Source organism: Cervus canadensis, chromosome 9 (assembly GCF_019320065.1).
Source record: "Cervus canadensis isolate Bull #8, Minnesota chromosome 9, ASM1932006v1, whole genome shotgun sequence".
NCBI classification, from domain to species: Eukaryota; Metazoa; Chordata; class Mammalia; order Artiodactyla; family Cervidae; genus Cervus; species Cervus canadensis.
Genome location: NC_057394.1, coordinates 36,683,672 through 36,703,127, shown reverse-complemented (window position 1 = coordinate 36,703,127; position 19,456 = coordinate 36,683,672). Strand labels below are relative to the sequence as shown.

Here is a 19,456-nt window from a genome sequence, read left to right as displayed (position 1 = left end):
AAAAAAAAAAAAAGAAAGGAAAAGGAAAAATCTTGTTTGAACTGCCAGTTTATATATTTGGTTTGGCTGCTTCTTGTTTTCTTCTTTTTCAATCTTTTTTTTTTCCCTTAAATGTTCAATGAGCATTGCTAGTTTTCTTCCTGCAAGACTTGGGGTGGGGCTAGGGAGACGCACAGCCTTTTCCAATGGTGACTCTTGCTCTGGGAAATAGGAAATACACAGCTTTGCACACAACTCTCAACACTGGGCCTAAGGCCCAATATACAGAAATATTCATTCAACATTTATTGAACACCTAAGCATTAAGCTCTGTCTTAACACATCTTATTCTCTGATGCTCTACAGCATAAGACACCCACCCTCACAGACTTTATGATCATGCAAAGACCCCCCAGAAAACATGTCATTACACGAATGCTTAGTAAATACTATTTTTCAGTTAAAATGAATCATCTTTCTACCAAATTTTTTGTCCCTTAAATAGGAATTTTAGAAATTTTCAATATATTCACCCTAGAGTCAGATACTGCCTTTCTCAATTATTAGAGTAGAAAGCTTTTATCTTCAGAACATAATTTTAGGTCTCCATGCAATAGAGCAAATATTAAAATAAAACACTAGAAGTGAAACTACATTAGCTGAGTCTAAGGAGAGTAATTAACAAGATGTACAAAAGGTTGTCATTTTCCAACAGAAGAATATCTGAACATCCTACGTATGGCAGTGTTAACTTCAAAATTCAAAAAAATTTTTTTTAATAAGCAGCCTTGATTTTCAACATTAAAATGCAGGAAAGGGCCTTGGCAAGATCCAAGACCCTGAAGGTACATCTAAGGTACACCTATTAGGAAATAAGTTATTGCTTCTCTATTCCAGGGACCTCCTCAGAGGCATCCTTGCATTTTTAACTTTCCCATATTCGGATTTAGATACTCCCTCCATTCCAACATCTTCAGAAATTCTTCCTAGGTTTGCCATATAGTTAGGCAGCTCTAACTTCTGGATAGCTGTGCTAAATTATCATATTACTATGGTACTTAGAATACTACTTTATGCCTGATATGACCTCAACCACATATAATTGTATTGATTATTTTTAAAACTTTCATATACACAGTATAAGAATTAACAACAAGTAAAAGGCCAACGATACATACACAAACCGTCTTTTCAAACTTTAACATTTACATCAATAAACTTGAAAGTACCAGTTCTCCTTTTATTACCTACTACGGTATAAAGAGCAAACATGACTCAGTGAATGCCAAAACCCACTGCCCAAGATTTTGAGGAAAACTGAGAAGATATTTCCAAAAGAACTCACCACCACAAAAATTCCACTCACCCCTTTGATGAAGGGATGCCATGAGGAGACCGGGTTGATGACAGTGAGGACAAAATATTATGATACTGAGAGACCTGGACAGGATTCTGTTACTGGCAGAGACCCAAACACATGAACACTCTTAAGATAAATCCACTTGGCAAAAACCACCACAATATTGTAAAGTAATTAGCTTCCAATTAAAATAAATAAATTAGTTTTTAAAAAATAAATAAAATTTGAAGGGATTCGATCCCAGTTACTTTATGGTTAATTGAGAAACAAGCCTTAATTGGTTTCCTCAAATACTATAATCTACTCCAATACATACCTGGGAACAAGAAGAGATGTCTTTAAAATTCTTCTCAAGCACAACTGATTTAGTGTCTGGACTGATAAGGTTAATCTCAAACCGTCCAACCTTAAAAATAAAGCATTCCAATTAATTTCAACTTACCAAGAACCTAATATCTTACTTTACAATTAAATATTTGACTAATAATACAGATTCAAATGCTCTATACAGGATATATGGACTTCCCTGGTAGCTCAGCTGGTAAAGAATCTGCCTACAATGCAGGAGACCCTGGTTTGATTCCTGTGTTGGGAAGATCCAGTGGAGAAGGGATAGGCTACCCACTCCAGTATTTTGGGGCTGCCCTTGTGGCTCAGTGGTAAAGAATCCACCTGCAATGCAGGAGACCTGGGTTGGATCCCTGGGTTGGGAAGATCCCCTGGAGAAGGGAAAGACTACTCACTCCAGTAATCTGGCCTGGAGAATTCCATGGCCGAATAGGAACCATGGACTGTATAGGAATCTACAGTGTCAATACCCAACCCCATCAAATTTACAACCTCAGTTATCAGTCATCTGAAAACATTTCTCCCTTTCATCTAGAAATCATGAAATAAGCTGCTCTTAATTTAAAATAAACCATTTTTTTCCAAATTAGAAATTGTCTTTTCAAAAAAAATGCAATCTTTCCTCACTTTATGTTTTCTAAAAATACCAATTATTTAATAATAATTTAAAATCTTACTTTCTCACAAAGGATCAACAGAAAGATATACTTGCAATTGGCAGATAATTTTTTTTTGTTTTTTTAAATAAACAACCATTTAGAAAAAAATTAACAACATGGACTCTGGCTAGCTAAGAAAAAGAACAAGTCAAGAGAGGAAACTCAGGGGACTTCCCTGGTGGTCCAATGGTTAAGACTTCACCTTCTAATGCAGAGGATGCTGGTTTGCTCCCTGGATGGGGAACTAAGATACCACATGCCTTGCAGCCAGAAAGCCAAAACATAAAACAGAAGGAATACTGTAACAAATTCAATAAAAACTTTAAAAATCATTCACATAAAAAAAAAATCTTTAAAGAAAGAGAGGAAACTCAGTTAATATATTACCAAAGAAAAGACACTTTAATCACATGCCTCGAGTTATCAAGAACAAAACAGAACAAAACAACCACGAACTTCTGATAAAGCAAATACTACATCCTGGGACTATTTACCAAGGTACACAGTGCAATTTCCTTCTTAAGGACTCTTTGCAATGGGATAAAAGGACCGTCACTCCTTTTTTCAAGAAAGCTCAAATCTGAGGAAAACTCTAATCCTCAAAGCTGAGGATTAATTAAAGAATCTCTACAGGGCATTGTTAGGAATTCAGTTCTTTCAAGTGGAACTGGACACTTTCTATACCCTGTACAACTTCCAAAACTACTTTTTAGAATTAAGAATCGTGTTTTACACCTATAATATAGCTTGCACCAAATCATTTTAACAACTGATCCAATAAATTATCAGGGCTATGATGTTTCCTAAACCTCTCCTTTGTATGACAGAGTAAATTGGTGTATCCTCATCTGAAGATACAACCATGAGTCTCTGGACTTTTCTTTTTTTTTCTCTAGAAAATTCTCTCTCCTTCAAGAAGACTCACACTCTCCTAGATTCACATCTTCAAACCCTTCTGCCTTTCTGCAGTCATTAAAAAATAATAATAATAAATAGCAACATTTACTGAAGAATCATGTGTGTGCTGAGTAATGTCCAACTCTTTGCCACACCATGGACTGTAGCCTGCCAGGCTCCTCTGTCCATGGAATTTCCAGGCATGAATACTGGAGTGGGTTGCCATTTCCTAAGCCAGGGAATCTTCCCACCCAAGGATTGAACCTGCATCTCCTGTTTCCTGCACTGGCAGGGAGGATTCTTTACCACTGAGCCATTTGGGAAACCCTAGTGAAGAATCAAACTAGGGCAAACGCTGGTGATGCTAAGACTGCTTCAGTAGTTAACAACTCTTTGAGACCCTATGGACTGTAGCCTGCCAGGCTCCTCTGTCCATGGGATTCTCCAGGCAGGAACACTGGAGTGGGTTGCCATGTTAATCCTCCAGGAGATCTTCCCCACTCGGGGATAGAACCCCTTCTCTCAGGTCTCCTGCATTGGCAGGCAGGTTTTCTGTTGTTTGTTTGTTTGTTTGTTTACCACTAGCGCCATCTGGGTTGCTGCTGCTGCTAAGTCACTTCAGTCGTGTCCGACTCTATGCGACCCCATAGATGGCAGCCCACCAGGCTCCCCCGTCCCTGGGATTCTCCAGGCAAGAACACTGGAGTGGGTTGCCATTTCCCTCTCCAATGCGTGAAAGTGAAGTCGCTCAGTTGTGTCCGACTCTTCGCGACCCCACAGACTGCAGCCTACCAGGCTCCTCCGTCCATGGGATTCTCCAGGCAAGAGTACTGGAGTGGGGTGCCATTGCCTTCTCCATCTCTGCTAAGTTCCCCAAGCAACTTTCCCTGATGCTCCTTCAAGCGCTTCTCTCTCTCTCCCTCCTGCCCTGCTCCCTCTTCTCTTCCATTCCCTGTCTGCCTCCCACCCCTTCACTACTGTCCTTTGCTCTCTTTCTCCGACCTGCCTCCTCTGCTGCCTGGGGGACATGACAGAAAAGTTGGATGCTTCCAGATGGAGGACCACGGAGAAGCTGGCGGCCGGGCTACTTCCGGCTATGGCAAAAGATGGGGAAACACCGGGAGAGCTGGCGGCCAGGACAGCACCTGAAACAGCATGGTTCTGTTCTTCTCCGAGTCCGAGGGCTGCACGTGGCTGGGCGCGCTGGCGTGCCTCCTCCGCGGCTGCGGCTTCTGGCTGTTCTCGTGAACTTTCCTTTGCAGGACCCCCGTGACGCTGCTGCACCGAGACCGGAACTCCTGCTGTTCATCGAAGCCCGAATCTTCCAGAATCCTCTCGGGGCAGCAGACTCGCGAGCTGGATGGCCCAGGCTGGCTGGGCGCGGCAGGGAAGACGGGGTGGACGTCGGCGACGCCAGCCCCTTCCTCCAGCAGCACGTCCGCGGGGGAGGCCGGCGTCCGCGCCTCGGGTCCCGCCTGGTCCTCGCCCGAGTCCCCCGCGCGCGGCTCGCCCTGGAGCCGCATGCGCTGCTGCTCATGCAGGCTGAACTTCTCGATGCAGTCGTCGATGAGGCTGGACGGCGCCTTCTTGTGGGTCACGGTCACCCTGCCACGGTACAGGACCTCGAACTTCTGCGAGTTGTAAAAGGCGTCCTCGTTGTCTTTGCTGGGCTTGGCATCCTCTTTCATGGCAGCTTTCGATAACTGCCTTATGCTGCTGATAACATCGGGAACCTGGAAAAGAATTCAGAACAATTATTACTATCACACGGAATGCATTCTCATGGTAAATGATAAAATACTGCAAGTAACAGACCCTACATAAGATAAATATGGGCTTCCCTGGTGGCCTAGTCAGTAAAGAATCCGTCTGCAATGCGGAGGACCTGGGTTCGATTCCTGGGTTGGGAAGATCCCCTGGAGGAGGAAATGGCAACCCACTCCAGTACTCTTGCCTGGAGAATCCCCATGGAGAAAGGAGCCTGATGGGCTACAGTCCATGGGGTCACAAAGAGTCGGTCACGACTGATCAGCTAAGCACCCAAGACAAAGCATAAACTGAAATTACACTATTGGATATAAGTGATATAAAGAGATTGAGATTTTTTATCACTTTTATAATTTCCCCTTTTAAATGTATTCATTTCCCCAAAACAAAGTCATGAGACTCTACAAGCCGCTGCAACCTTTAATAAATTACCACAATATAGCCTTTGAGTTCTTCTAAAAGGTATTATTATCACTGATTCAATGGACATGAACTCTGGCAAACTCCAGGAGATGGTGAGGGACAGACAGGCCTGGCATGCTGCAGTACACGGGCTCGCAGAGTGTCAGACACAACTTGGCGACTGGACAACAACAAAAAGGTATTATAAGGAAGCAAAAGGTTAAGATTAAATTTTAAAAATAAAGTGTAACGTGGTTAAAGTACCAACCACCACAGAGATAAACTAATTAAGTTATTATGAGCTTCAGCTGAAAGGAATCAAAGACTCAACAATAAGACTAAAATTAACTTTCTGAATGAAGAGAAAATGCACCTTTAAACCATAGAAAGACACTATTACACACCTAATAGAATGGCTAAAATCAAAAAGACCAAGTACCCACTAGAATATGGAGCAATTGGAACGCCCATACATTGTGTGCAGAAATGTAAAATGGTGCAAGCACCTCAGGAATTTGGCAGTTGCTTAGAAGTTAAACAGATCTATCTCACAACCCAGTCATTCCACTCCTAGATATTTAGGTGAAAGCCCTGAAAATATATTTTCACAGAAAGCCTTGTTTCACAAATATTAACAGATGCCTTTGTCACAACATTCCCAAACTCAAAATGACTCAAATATTCATCAACAGGTGAATGATCACTAATTGTTAAGGAAATGTAAAGCACAACACAATAAAATATCAGCTTATACCTGATAGAAAGATAATTGTCAAAAAGATAAGTGATAATAAGTGCTGGGAAGGATGTGGAAAAAAGGAAACCCTTGAGCGCTGTTGGTAGGAATGTAAATCAGTGCAGTCACTATGGAAAACAGTATAGAGATTCCTAAAATATTAAAAATGGAACTATCATATGATCCAGCAATTCCACTTCTGTGTAAATATTCAAAAGAAACAAAGTTACTCTCTCAAAAAGATACCTACACCTTCATGTTCATCACAGAATTATTCATAATAGTAAAGACATGGAAACAACCTAAGTTAACCTAGTGAAAGTGAGTGAAAGTTGCTCAGTTGTGTTTGACTCTTTGTGACCCCATGGACTTCGCCAGGCCAGAATACTGGAGTGGGTAGCCTTTCTCTTCTCCAAGGGATCTTCCCAACCCAGGGATCAAGCCCAGGTCTCCTACATTGCAGGCAGATTCTTTACCAGCTGAGTCACAAGGGAAGCAAGAATACTAGAGTGGGTAGCCTTAAAATAATAATAATAATTATATATATATATTACTATATGACTTGAACAAGAAGCTAAGTCACTCATCAAATATTGTTTAAATAGCTATGATTAAAAAAATCTGAGACAAACAAAATATTTTGGGATATGAAAGCAGAAAGCTCAATAGAAACTTGAAAATATAAAGTACAAACTTCCAGTTACAACAAAAGTAACTATATGGCATATTATGTACAGCATGGTGACTAGAGTTAATAATACCATATTGTATATTGAAAGTTGCTAAGAGAGTAGATCTTAAAAGTTCTTCTCACAAGAAAAAAAAAATCTGTAACCATTTGAGGTGAGTAGTGTTAAAACTTACGTTAATCATTTGGCAATATATATCGTATCAAATCATTATGTTGTACCCCTTGACCTAAATACAATGCTATATGTCAATTATATCTCAATAAAACTGAAGGAAAAAAGTGAACAGATAAACTAAAGGTGGTACTGTTGCTGTTTAGTCACTCTGTCGTGTCTGACTTTTTTTCGATCCCATCGACTGTAGCCCGCCAGGCTTCTCTGTCCATGGGACTTCTCATGGAATACTGGGATGGGTTGCCATTTCCTTCTCCAGAGGATCTTCCCAACCCAAGGATCGAATCTGCATCTCCTATATTGACAGGCCGATTCTTTATCACTGAGCTAATTGAATTGAACTGAATTGAAAGTTGCTCAGTCAGACTCTTTGTGACCCCATGTACTGACTACACAGTCCATGGAATTCTCCAGGCCAGAATATTGGAGCGGGTAGCCTTGCCCTTCTCCAGGGGATCTTCCCAATCCAAGGCTCGAACCCAGGTCGATCCGCATTGCAGGTGGATTCTTTACCAGCGGGGCCCACAAAGGAAACCCAAAGGTGGTACATTCACATAAAATGGAATACAACTCATTATCTCCCATCTGGATTTCTGCAATAGTCTTTTAACTGGTATACCTTGCCCCCTTTAACGAACTCTCAAAAATAAAAAGGATCCTTTTTAAACTTGTCATGGTGCTCATCTGCAAATCCTTCAAGCTCCCCATTTCTTGAGTAAAAGACAAAATCCTTACAGTGTCCTGCAGGGCCCTCACTCTCTGCACATGACAAACAAACAGATTAAATGTGCACTGTGGCTACACATCCTCCGTGTGACCTTTAGATGGTCAACTTGCATGTCATCTTTTCATCCTTGCCTCGTTTCCTCTGACCTTACTCCCCCCGTCCCTCTCCCTCACTGGCCTCCTGGCTACTCTTTGGACGTGCCAGGCACACTCTTCCCTGAAGGTCTCTGAACTCCAAGCTCCTCCCCTAGATAACTAGACAGTCACTCCTCACCTCCTTTAAATCCATGCTCTAGTATCACCTCGAGGTGGCATCTGTCCCCTACCCCAAAAGACACACACACATGCTCTGACAGCCAGCATTCCCCTGGAATTCCACCCCCTCTCCTGCGTTTTATTACTCTCTATAGCACTCACCCTTTGAACATTTTGTGTAATTGATTTGCTAGAATGTAAGCCCTAGGAGGGTGGTGATTTCTGGGGTTTTTTCCCACATTTTTCCTTGTATCCCCAAAGCCTAGAATAAGTTCCAGTACAAAGTAGATCCTCAGTATGCGGACTTAGGACAAGGGAAACCTTTTTTGGTAATTTTTACCTTTGGGAAACAGAGATCATTTTATATGCAGGGTTGCTTCACCGTCAGACATATATGGTATTTCTCTAAATCTACCAGCAACCATTCTAAAACCAGAATTTCTTCTTTTTCACATAATTATTTGGGATATATGGCCAGAGTATTCATGGTTTAAAATTACAAGACTTTCCATTTGCTAGCAGAATATTTCCTAGGAAAGAATAAAGTCCAAATGCTATAGTTTCAGTGACTCACCCTGAACACTTGACATATCTCCAGGGAAGTCAGATGCCTTATACTAACACATGGTCAGCAACCTTTGCCCTCTGTCATTTTCTTTTTGTCTTGTATCTGACAAGGGCCAAAACTATGGAGACTGACCTAGACATTCAACCCTGTAGAATGTCTATACAGTGACTCTAGTGGATTAGGCAAAACCCTAAAACAGATAGCCCCCTCCTTCCTCACTAACTGTATTTCATCTAATACTTTGCATCCGATTTTGCAACTCTAGTGCACTTAAATTTCCAAAGTCTCTCTATGGAGTGCAGAATAAGAAAAATATTATCTGTAGGATGTTTTTGAACCTGCAGAATTTTTATCTTGTGACAAATATTTTAATGATGACTAGTTATATCCTATCACTGGGACTGAAAATATAGTGAGTTCGACCTTAGTTGTACCCATTCCTCAATATTATATGTTTGTACTTTTTCTCTACTATTATATTGAGAGCTATTATGTGAAGAACTGATTAGTGCTTGAATTTCTATAGTCCCACAGGACACTTCCCTGTGACCACAAGTAAAAGCTCAACATCTAAATATAATCCAGCTAATGATCCAGTTGATAGAAGCAAAGCTTATCACTTTGACTAAGCTGAGTAGGTAATTTAATACTCCAATAATTTGAATTATTAATTGTACCATAAGACATAGATTCTAGTTGCCTTTAATATCCTCTCTGAGGTCATGACTAAAAGCAGCTTTCAATGATCTGGGCTGCAAAGAGGCTCTAACTATGAAACTGATCTGACAACTTTCCACTCTGTTTTTTTCTTCTAAGTGGAAGACACACATGTAAGTTAACATTATACAGCCCCTGCCTACACTCAGCACCCATGCCAAAGGAACACACTGATAAAGCAAGGACAGCAAAATGTCCTTGGTGAGGAAAAGAGTTATCAGAGGACCATGAAAACTTTCTGCTGAGACATTTATTTAAGAGATCAATCAGAAGCAACACAAGAGAAAAAAATCTCTATCCAGTACTTGCACGTAGACAAGGCATTTGGGGAAAACAGTATTCTTCCATGTAATATGAGTGCTCGGTCATGTCCTACTGTTTGCGAATCCCTGGACTGTAGCCTGCCAGGCTCCTCTGTCCATGGACTTTTTCAGGCAAGAATACCAGAGTGGATTTCCTTCTCCAAGGGATCTTCCTGACCCAGGGATTGAAGCAGTATCTCCTGCATTAGTAGGCGGATTTTGTACCACTGAGAGTGTTAACTGACATATATTTAGATTTATATGTGCTTTTGAATGAATTTGACTCCTTGCATGTATTGCATCTTACAACATCACTTTTTCTAACATTATACTATAAGCCCTTAAGTGCAAGACTGAGTTGGGATGACTTTGTGTCTTAACTAGAGTTTTTTTTTTCCACGTGACCAATGGGAGAGAATTTCATGCTCAGAAGAAATTGCGTGACAGCTGTCAGCAAACAGAAGTATACAAATAGTGAACAGCTACCAAGAACCCTGATGAAAGTTCTCCAGGATTGAGATGGGTTTAGTCCATTCCTGTTGCTAATTCATGGGAAATCTGGCGCTCCCCAAAATGAAGAGCTTTCTACTTTCCTCAGGGCTCACTCCAGCTAGGAAGTGAATGTGTGTGGCAGGAACGGCTCCAGATGCTAAGAGACACCTCGTTAAAAGTATAACTCTAGTTATTCTTACTCTTGTCGTGGACACACCACTGCTCAGAATCTGCCTACATATCAGAGTCTGATGCGGATTCAATGCCAATTCAAGGCGAACGGTTTATTTTATGGCAGCACATAATTTTAATACACACACACACACAAAAACAATATTAAAAAGGGAATAAATAATCCCTCTACTCAGGAATTAAAAGATTTATGGGCTTCCCTGGTGGCTCAGAGGGTAAAGAATCTGCCTGTAATGTAGGAGACCCAGGTTCAATCTCAGACCTGAGATTGGAAGGAAACTGATTGGAAGGGAATGGCTACCCACTCCAGTATTCTTACCCTGAGAATTCCATGATCAGAGGAGCCTGGCGGGCTACAGTCCACAGGGTTGCAAAGAGTCTGATGCAGATTCAATGCCAATTCAATCAAAAGTTTTATTGTATGGCAGCGCACAATAACAATATTTTAAAAAGAATGAATAATCCCTCTACCCAGGAATTAAGAGGTTTATACTCTATCCCAGATCTGCCAGGAATTTGTGTCATTCTGCACCCGAATTTCTTCCCCAGTAAAATGGAAGACTAGATAGATGCTCAATAAGATCTCATCTAAATCCAGATTTCCATGGGCTCATTTTTGCATTGATGCCAATATAGGAACAAAATAATATATATTAAAAGGAGATGGAAAATCATCTCTGTCATTAAGCCAGAAATATTGCAAGTTATTGACATTATTCATTTCCATTAACACACAATAACCAATTCAACAGGTGATAAAATAAATTGTGCTTTTTTCAAATGCCTCATGATATTTAGAAAAAGCACGGTGCCACCTTTAGCCAGTGTTTTGTCATTACATCTTCAGTGATCTCATGTCGATGTATGGCAAAACCATCACAACACTATAAAGTAATTATGCTCAATTAAAATAAATTAATTTAAAAAAGAAAATAGAAATTTATTAAAAGTATAATTTCTAAGAGGAAAAAAATATATAAGCTCAAATGTCAAAATTCAGACATTAAAGCAATTCCTCACTCTAGAGAAAAAAAATTGTCACTAGGTCCCTGGATCTCAGAATGTTGTTTCTCATTTATTAATTACTATAATTAGTTATCACACTCCAAGAAATCCAATGGTATGGTAAAAATAACTCTCCACTTAATTTCAAAATAAATTCTACAGCCAACCCATGCTGATGTCTAAAGGCCTAAGCAAACCCAGGGGTGGAAAAATCATCTGGATACTGAAAAACACAAAGGAAAAGATACCTTTGGTCAGGAAGCCAGCAGAAAATTGGAGCAGTTCTCTAAGAGCTGTGAATATGCCAAACTGATACAATCCTCAGTATTAGCACCCTGTTGCACTTAAGAAGTTCTCTTTCATTCTAGATAAGCCAGCAGTAATTTTGCTGTATTTGTTCAAGTCCACGTTATCACTGTGCAGCCAATTATAAAACTTCCCGGGGAATAACCGTTATTGCTTCAAAAGTAAAGTATTTCCTGACTGTGCAGTCAGGAAACACACTGATTGTTCAGGGCTAAAGAATAGACTCTAGCTTTCTTTAAAAAGAAGCATTTTAAATTGGAGTACCATTGTCTTTCTTATGCTGTTTAAATAACCATAAGTGTCCAAGGCTTATTAATTATGAAAGTAGGAGAAAACTAATCTACAATGTCTTCTTTCCTCATAGAATTCACTGATAAACAGATGAACTTCAGCAAACATTTAAAAAGTGGATACAAATTTGAACATGAAAATAAGCTTCTTAATGTTAAAAAAAAATTCAAAGTAAAAAAAAAATAACTAGGTAAATTGTTTCACAACTAAAATGATCTTAGCTGCTTGATTCATTATCAATCTTTTTATAATAATTATAGTAGACACAGCAAGATTTCTGTCAGCACAAAAAAGAGGTGTGTGCCAAGTTTCTTCAGTCATATCAGACTCTCTACTAACCCATGGGCTGTAGCCCACCAGACTCCTCTGTCCGTGGAATTCTCCAGGCAAGAATACTGGAGCGGGTTGCCATTCCCTTCCCCAGGGGATCTTCCTGATCTAGGGATCGAACCCATGTCTCTCCTGTATTGGCAGGTGGGTTCTTTACCTCTAGCACGGCATGGGAAGCCCTCACAAAAAATAGGGGGAGGGTATTTAAGAAAAAATGAGGAAGAATACTAGGAAACATTTCAAGTAAACTAAAAAAACCTGATAAATGAGAAGAACTGATCATTTAAACTAGACCCAATCAAAGAGAGACAGTAAGGAAAAGAAAATGTATTTGCTCTGAAACTAGTATATGACATTAGGGAACAGGTAGATTTCCTTTCTAATTCTGTTTCACTTAAGGAACTATTAAGATGAGTTCAGCATTTTAAGAAAGACTAATTTGGTCATTAAATATCATAATTTCTCTTTGGCTTTTAAAACTTCATCTTCAACCAATGGAAAGTATTTTGGAAGGTATATATGTGTCCTGAAATAGCTTACTTACATCAAGGAAAAAATCACCATTATTGAAGAACCCATGAAGATGTTCCAGCTCCAGTTACTTGGGAAGCCTGCTCAGTCTGTGTTATCATTCTTAAGGTGAGGTTGTCTGAAAATCTCACTAAGAAATAAAATTGATTTTTAAACCATTTTAAGTTTTATCCAAAAGTATTTCAGTGATTCTTTGTATTTGGTTAAATATATGTTATTAGTCTATGGTAAATTTGGCACAGTAAAAAAGGTATCTGATTATCACTAGGTCTAGAGTCAAAATTGACTAGAAAAATGCAGTGATTTTAAAATCACAGAATTTTAAACTTAAAAGCTCCCTTATGGAATCACCAGTCCCTACTATCTTGTTTTACAGATGTGGAAAGAAGCGGTTTACATTAAAAGTTAAACCAAGAAAGAAGAAAATAATGAGATTACAAATAACGAGACTCTTTGGAGCCAAAGAAAGCAAGAATATCTCTACCGCTTACACAGCAGTCAGACAAGTTGCTTGAATTGGAATCTTGGGCTTCAGCCAAGGCAGTTTCCTCTCAGACTAGACTTTGGTTCTTAGATATTCTCAGCTCTTTGCTCCAAATGGATTTTTGGCTCACCTCTGCTGCTTTCCTGGTGCTCTGCATTAGCTCAAGCATCAGAGCCAGAAAGTCCTTAAACTTCCTACCAAGGGCTCCCCTTCCATTCCGTCTCACTGTGCATATCTTTGAATTCCTTCCCCAAAAGATATGACTTGTGCCTCTATGACCATTCAAAATTTGAAAAAGTGATCAGATGTAAAATAAATAAGGGTAACTCACAGGAAACCCAAGGACTCATGTTTTATATAGATATATTTTTCATTTATTTTTAATTGAAGGATAATTAACAATACTGTGTTGGTTTCTGCCATACACCAACATGAATTAGCCATAGGTATATCTATGTCCCCTCCCTCATGAACCTTCCTCCCACCCCCCACCCCATCCCACCGCTCTAGGTTGTCACAGAGCACCAGTTTGACCTCCCTGCAGGGACTCACGATTTTGATTAAGCGAATGGAATATCCTTTGTAGTGGCTGACTTTAGGGAAATAAGAAAGGGAATAAATAAACAGGGAAATAAGACAGAAGATGGGATGGGTGAGAAGTTAGATGGCAAAGGATAGACAAGAACAGTCCTTTTCAAATTCCATTTCAAAAACAACATCACCCTTATGGATTAGTCCATAGCATAGCATATTAGAAAAACATATAACATGCAGTTAGAGGTCTAGCATTTAAAGCTCATTCTAGTAGCTATGACTGTCTGTAGAAAAGATGCTGTATCTTTCATAATCTCTTGGTTTTTCATCTGTAAAATGAAAATCATAATGTTTATTTCAAAAGTAAACTGGAAAAAAAAAAGTAAACTGGGAAAATTAAACTAAATGTGCAAAGTGCCTGACACAGTGCTGAGACAGTAAAAGCATTCAACAACGTTTAATTAAATCTAACATGTAAGTCTGATATGTGCTGTGCAAGGAGATGGAGGAAGTGAGAAGCTGCTGCTTAAAAAAAAATCCCTTTATGAAAGTTAAATTGTAGTAGGGGGTACAGAATGAATAAGTGAAACATAAAGGATCTGAGATAGTGAAAATTGCCAATGAGAAAAATAATGCAAGGAAAAGGGTACAGAAAATTTGGAGGTGTCAGAATAGTTGCAATTTTAAAGAAAAGAATCTGTATAATACATTTGAGTAAAAAGCTGAAGTCAGCAAGAAGGAGAGCCTTACAGGTATCTGGGGGAGGAACATTCCAGGCAGATAGAACACCAAGTACGAAGGCCAGGAAGCAGAGATTCGTCTGGTGTGTTCAGGGAAGAGTGAGGAGTCAGTGTGGCTGGACGCGAGTGAGGGGGCAGAAGATTACTGGAGGCTCTTGTGGGGAGCAGGGGGCATCTACCTCCTGCAGGGCCTTGAAAGGACTTTGTCTCTGACCCCTTGGTGAGGCAGAACGCCATGGCAGAGTGCTGAGTTACATGTTTAAAGAATCCCTTTGCCTGACTCAGATGATAAAGAATCCACCTGCCAATGCAGGAGACCGGGGTTTGATCCCTGGGTTGGGACGATCCCTTGGAGGAAGAAATGGCAACCCACTCCAAAATTCTTGCCTGGAAAATCTCATGGACAGAGGATCCTGGCGGGCTACAGTCCATGTCTGACTCCAAAGAGTTAGACATGACTGAAGCAACTAAGCAGGCACATATGAATGTATAAGAAATAAATTTTGGAAAAGGTTTGCATGTGGTAGGGGAAAAAAAGTGTTCTGTACCTTACTAAAATAAGAATAACACACTGTGAATATAGAATATTTGTATCACTTGTGAAAAATAACTTTATATTTCTTTTTTTCAGATATGGATATTTATACAGATACAACCAGAAAAGGTGAAGTAAGCAAAGTCATCAATGCAAGAAAATCAAACTTATTACAACCATGTCATCAAGAAAGTTAATCTTTCATTTTTAAACTGTAGAAAAACAGAATGAGGCATCTAAGGAACAATCCTGAAAAGTTGCTATTTTTTTTTTAGTTTTTTTTTTTTTTATTTTCCACTGGTGAATTCCATAAAACATTTTTTGGTTTTTTGGAGTTTTTTTTCCCATTTATTTTTATTAGTTGGAGGCTAATTACTTTACACCATGGAATATTACTCAGCCATTAAAAAGAATTCATTTGAATCAGTTCTAATGATATGGATGAAACTGGAGCCCATTATACAGAGTGAAATAAGCCAGAAAGATAAAGACCAATACAGTATACTAACGCATATATATGGAATTTAAAAAGATGGTAACAATAACCCTATATGCAAAACAGAAAAGTTGCTATTTATTTACTTATGCTGGCACTATGAAATATGCCCACTTTCAAATGCAGCATAACCTTCCACCCAATCACAAAACATTTCCAAGGTGAGATCAACCCACTACGTGTTTATTCAACAGAAGACTTTCTATTCATCAAATCAGCCCTATTATTTGCTTAATGCTGACATTTTAAAAAATATACAGTTCATAATCAATGAGTGTCTAGCAAGGCTAACTAAGATAAGAGAGAGGACACAAATTACCAATATTAGAAATGAAAGAGGGGACAGCACTACAGATCCTATGGAAAATAAAAGCATAATAAAAGAATACTATGAATCACTTCATGACCAGAAATTTGATATCCTAGATGAAAGGAAAAATTTCCTTAAATGACACAAGCTGCCACAACACAGACAAGAATAAATAATCTGAATAGGCCTAAATGGAATAACTAGTCACTAATCTTCTAAAACAGAAAGCACGTGGCTCAGATGGATACACTGGTGAATTCTGTCAAACCCTTAAGTTTTTTTCTTAAGGGTTTGACACCAGTCTTCCATAATCTCTTTCAGAAGATGCTGCTGCTGCTGCTAAGTCACTTCAGTCACGTCCAACTCTTAATGACCCCATGGACTGCAGCCTACCAGGCTCCTTCGTCCATGGGATTTTCCAGGTGAGAGTACTGGAATGGGTTGACATTGCCTTCTCCGTTTCAGAAGACAGAAGCAGAGAAAATACTTCCTAACTCATTCTATGAGGTCAGCATTACCCTAATATCAAAACCAGGCACAGACATCATAAGAAAATTACAAACAATATCTCTCATGAATATAGATACAAAAATTAACAAAATACTAGAATAACAAATCCAAAAAATGTATAATAAGAATTATACACCAAGACCAAGTATGTAAGTGGTTCAACATTTTAAAAATCAATTTAAAAAAATCAATTAATGTCACATCACATCAACAGACTAAAAAAGAAAAATCACATGATCATATCAATAGAAGCAGAAAAAGCATTTGATAAAATCTCTCACCCAATCATGGTAAAAACTCTCAACAAATAAAGAATAGAGGGAAATTTCTTCAACGATTTAGAAAAAAAAACTACAGCTAGGATCATACTTAATGGTGAGAAATTCAAGGCATTCCCACTGAGATCAAGTACATGCAAGGGTGTTCCTCTCGCCATTCTTTTCAACATATTAGAAGTCCTTGTTAATAGTCAAGAAAAGGAAACAGAAAGTATACAGATTGGAAAGGAAGAAATAAAACTGTTCTAAGATGACATGATTGTCTGTAGAAAATATGAAATAAAAATTTACCAAAACAACCCTCCTGAAACTAAGTGATTATAGCAAGGTTGCACAAGGGACTTCCCTGGCATCCAGTGATTGAGACTCAGCAGTTCCACCTTAGGGATGCAAGTTCTATTCCTGGCTGGGGAACTAGGATCCCACAGGCCAGGTTGGTACAGTATAAAAAAAAAAAAGTTGCATGATACACAGTTAATATAAAAAAGTCAACTGCTTTTCTATATGTGAGCAATGAGCAAGTGAATTTTGAAATTAAAAGCCCAATATCATTTATATTAGCAACCCAACAATGAATACTTAGGCATAAATCTAACAAAATATGTATAAGATCTATATGAGATTTACACAACTCTGATGGACATGATCAACAAAAAACTACATAAATGGAGAAATATTCCATGTTCATGAGTAGGAAGACTCTCTGTTGTCCAGATATCAACTTGATCTGTAAATTTAATGCAATCACAATCAAATCCCAGCAGGTTATTTTACAGATACTGAAAACTTATTTTAAGTTTATATCTAGAGGCAAGCAACTCAGAATAGCTAACACAATGTTGAAGGAAAAGAACAAAGTTGGAGGACTGGTGTTATCTGGCTTCAAGACTGACTGTGAAGCTATGATAATCAAGACAGTATGGAATTGGCAAAAGAATAGAGAAATAGATTCATAAAACAAAATAGACAGCCCAGAAATAGGCTCACATAAATATAGTTAACTGAACTTTGACAGAGGACAGTACAACAGAGCAAAGATAGTCTCTTCATTAAATGGTTCTGGAACAACTGAACATCTACATGCCAGAAAACATTAATCTAGACACAGACCTTACACTCTTTATAAAAATTAACTCAAAATCTAGAAAACTCAGATAGCCTTGGGGAGGGTGATGCTTTTTTAGATACAAAACCAAAGATGCAATCTATGAAAAAATTGATAAGCTAAACTTGACTCAAATTAAAAACTTCTGCTCTATAAAAGACAATATCAAGAGAATTGGAAGACAAGCCACAGTTTAGGAGAAAACTTTTGCCAAAGACACAGCTGATAAAGTCTTGTTATCCACAATACACAAAGGACTCTTAAAACTCAACAATAAAAGAAGACCTGATTAAAACATAAACTGAAGACCTGGACAGACACCTCCCCCCAAAAGATATTCAGATGTCAAATAAGCATTATGAAAAGATACTCCACAGCATATGTCATCAGGGAAATGCAAATGAAAACGAGATACCACTACACACCTATTAGAATGGCCAAAACTGGAGCAGTAACACCACCAAATGCTATGAGGATATGGAGCAAAAGGAACTTTCCATACACTGGTGGTGGGAGTGAAAAATGGTTCACTCACCTTGGAAGACAGTTTGGTGATTTCTTGCAAAACTACACATATGTTTTTTAAAAATAATTTGACTTATTTATTGGCTGTGCTGGGTCTTTGTTGCTGTGTGGGCTTTTCTCTAGCTGCAGCAAGCAGGGGCTACTCTCTAGTTGCAAAGTGCTGGCTCCTCAGTGCTGTGGCTTCTCTTGTTGCGGAGCACAGGCTCTGGCGGGGGGTGGGGGGTGCGGACTTCAGTAGTTGCAGGTTCTCGGCTCTAGAGCACAGGCTCGATAATTGTGGCACGTAGGCTTAGCTGCTCCAGGGCATGTTGCATCTTCATGGACCTGGGATCGAACCCATGTCTCCTGCATTGGTAGGCAGATTCTTTACTATTGAGCCACCAGGGAAATCCAATATATTGGGTTTGTTTTTACAAAACTAAACATACTCTTACTATACAATCCAGCAACCTTGCTCCTTGGTATTTAGGAATTGAAAACTTCTACCAACACAAAAACTGGCAGGCTGATGTTTTAAGCAGGTGAATTCAAAATTACCAAAACATGGAAGCAACCAAGATGTCCTTATGTAGGTGAATGAATAAATAAACTGTCATACATTCAGACAATGGAACGTTGTCTGAATGGAACGTTATGCAGGGCTAAAAAGAAATGAGCCATCAAACTATGAAAAGACATGGAATAAAATTAAAAGCATATTACTAAGTAAAAGAAGCCAACCTGAAAAGGCTACCTGTTGCATGATTCCAATTATATGATACTTTAGAAAAGGCAAAGACTATGGGGACAACAAAAAGTTTCAATGGTTGCAGGAATGGAGATAGTGGAGACAAAGCAGAGAGAATTTTGCAACAGGGAAAATACTGTGCATGAGACTATAATGGTGGCTGTATGTCATTATAAATGTGTCCAAACCCAAAAGGTACACCACCAAGAGTGAGGCCTAAGGTAAACTAGGGACTTTGGGTGACTATGAGGTGTCAGTGTAGGCACACATGGACAATTCTGATAAGTGATGCTGACAGTGAAGGAGGCTATGAATGTGGTGAGGCAGGGGCATACAGGAAATCTCTGGACCTTAAACTGCACTAAAGAAATAAAATCTGTTTTCAAAAAGTATACAGTTCAACATCATTTGTATTTACTACAGTAAACACTAGAGGGAGCTTTCCCACATGAACTAGTTTACCTAAGCCAAAAAAAAAAAAAAAAA

General features: G+C 39.0%; 1 protein-coding gene across 1 annotated transcript in view; it reads right to left on the bottom strand.

The window, feature by feature from the left end:
- TBC1D4 (TBC1 domain family member 4) overlaps positions 1–19,456 on the bottom strand; it is a 198,127-nt gene that overhangs the window by 74,087 nt on the left and 104,584 nt on the right. The window contains exons 2-3 of the mRNA XM_043477785.1: positions 4,389–4,976; positions 1,656–1,745 (exon numbers count right to left, since the gene is read on the bottom strand). Of these exons, the coding sequence (XP_043333720.1) occupies positions 1,656–1,745; positions 4,389–4,976 (678 nt within the window). The remainder of the gene's footprint in view (positions 1–1,655; positions 1,746–4,388; positions 4,977–19,456) is intronic.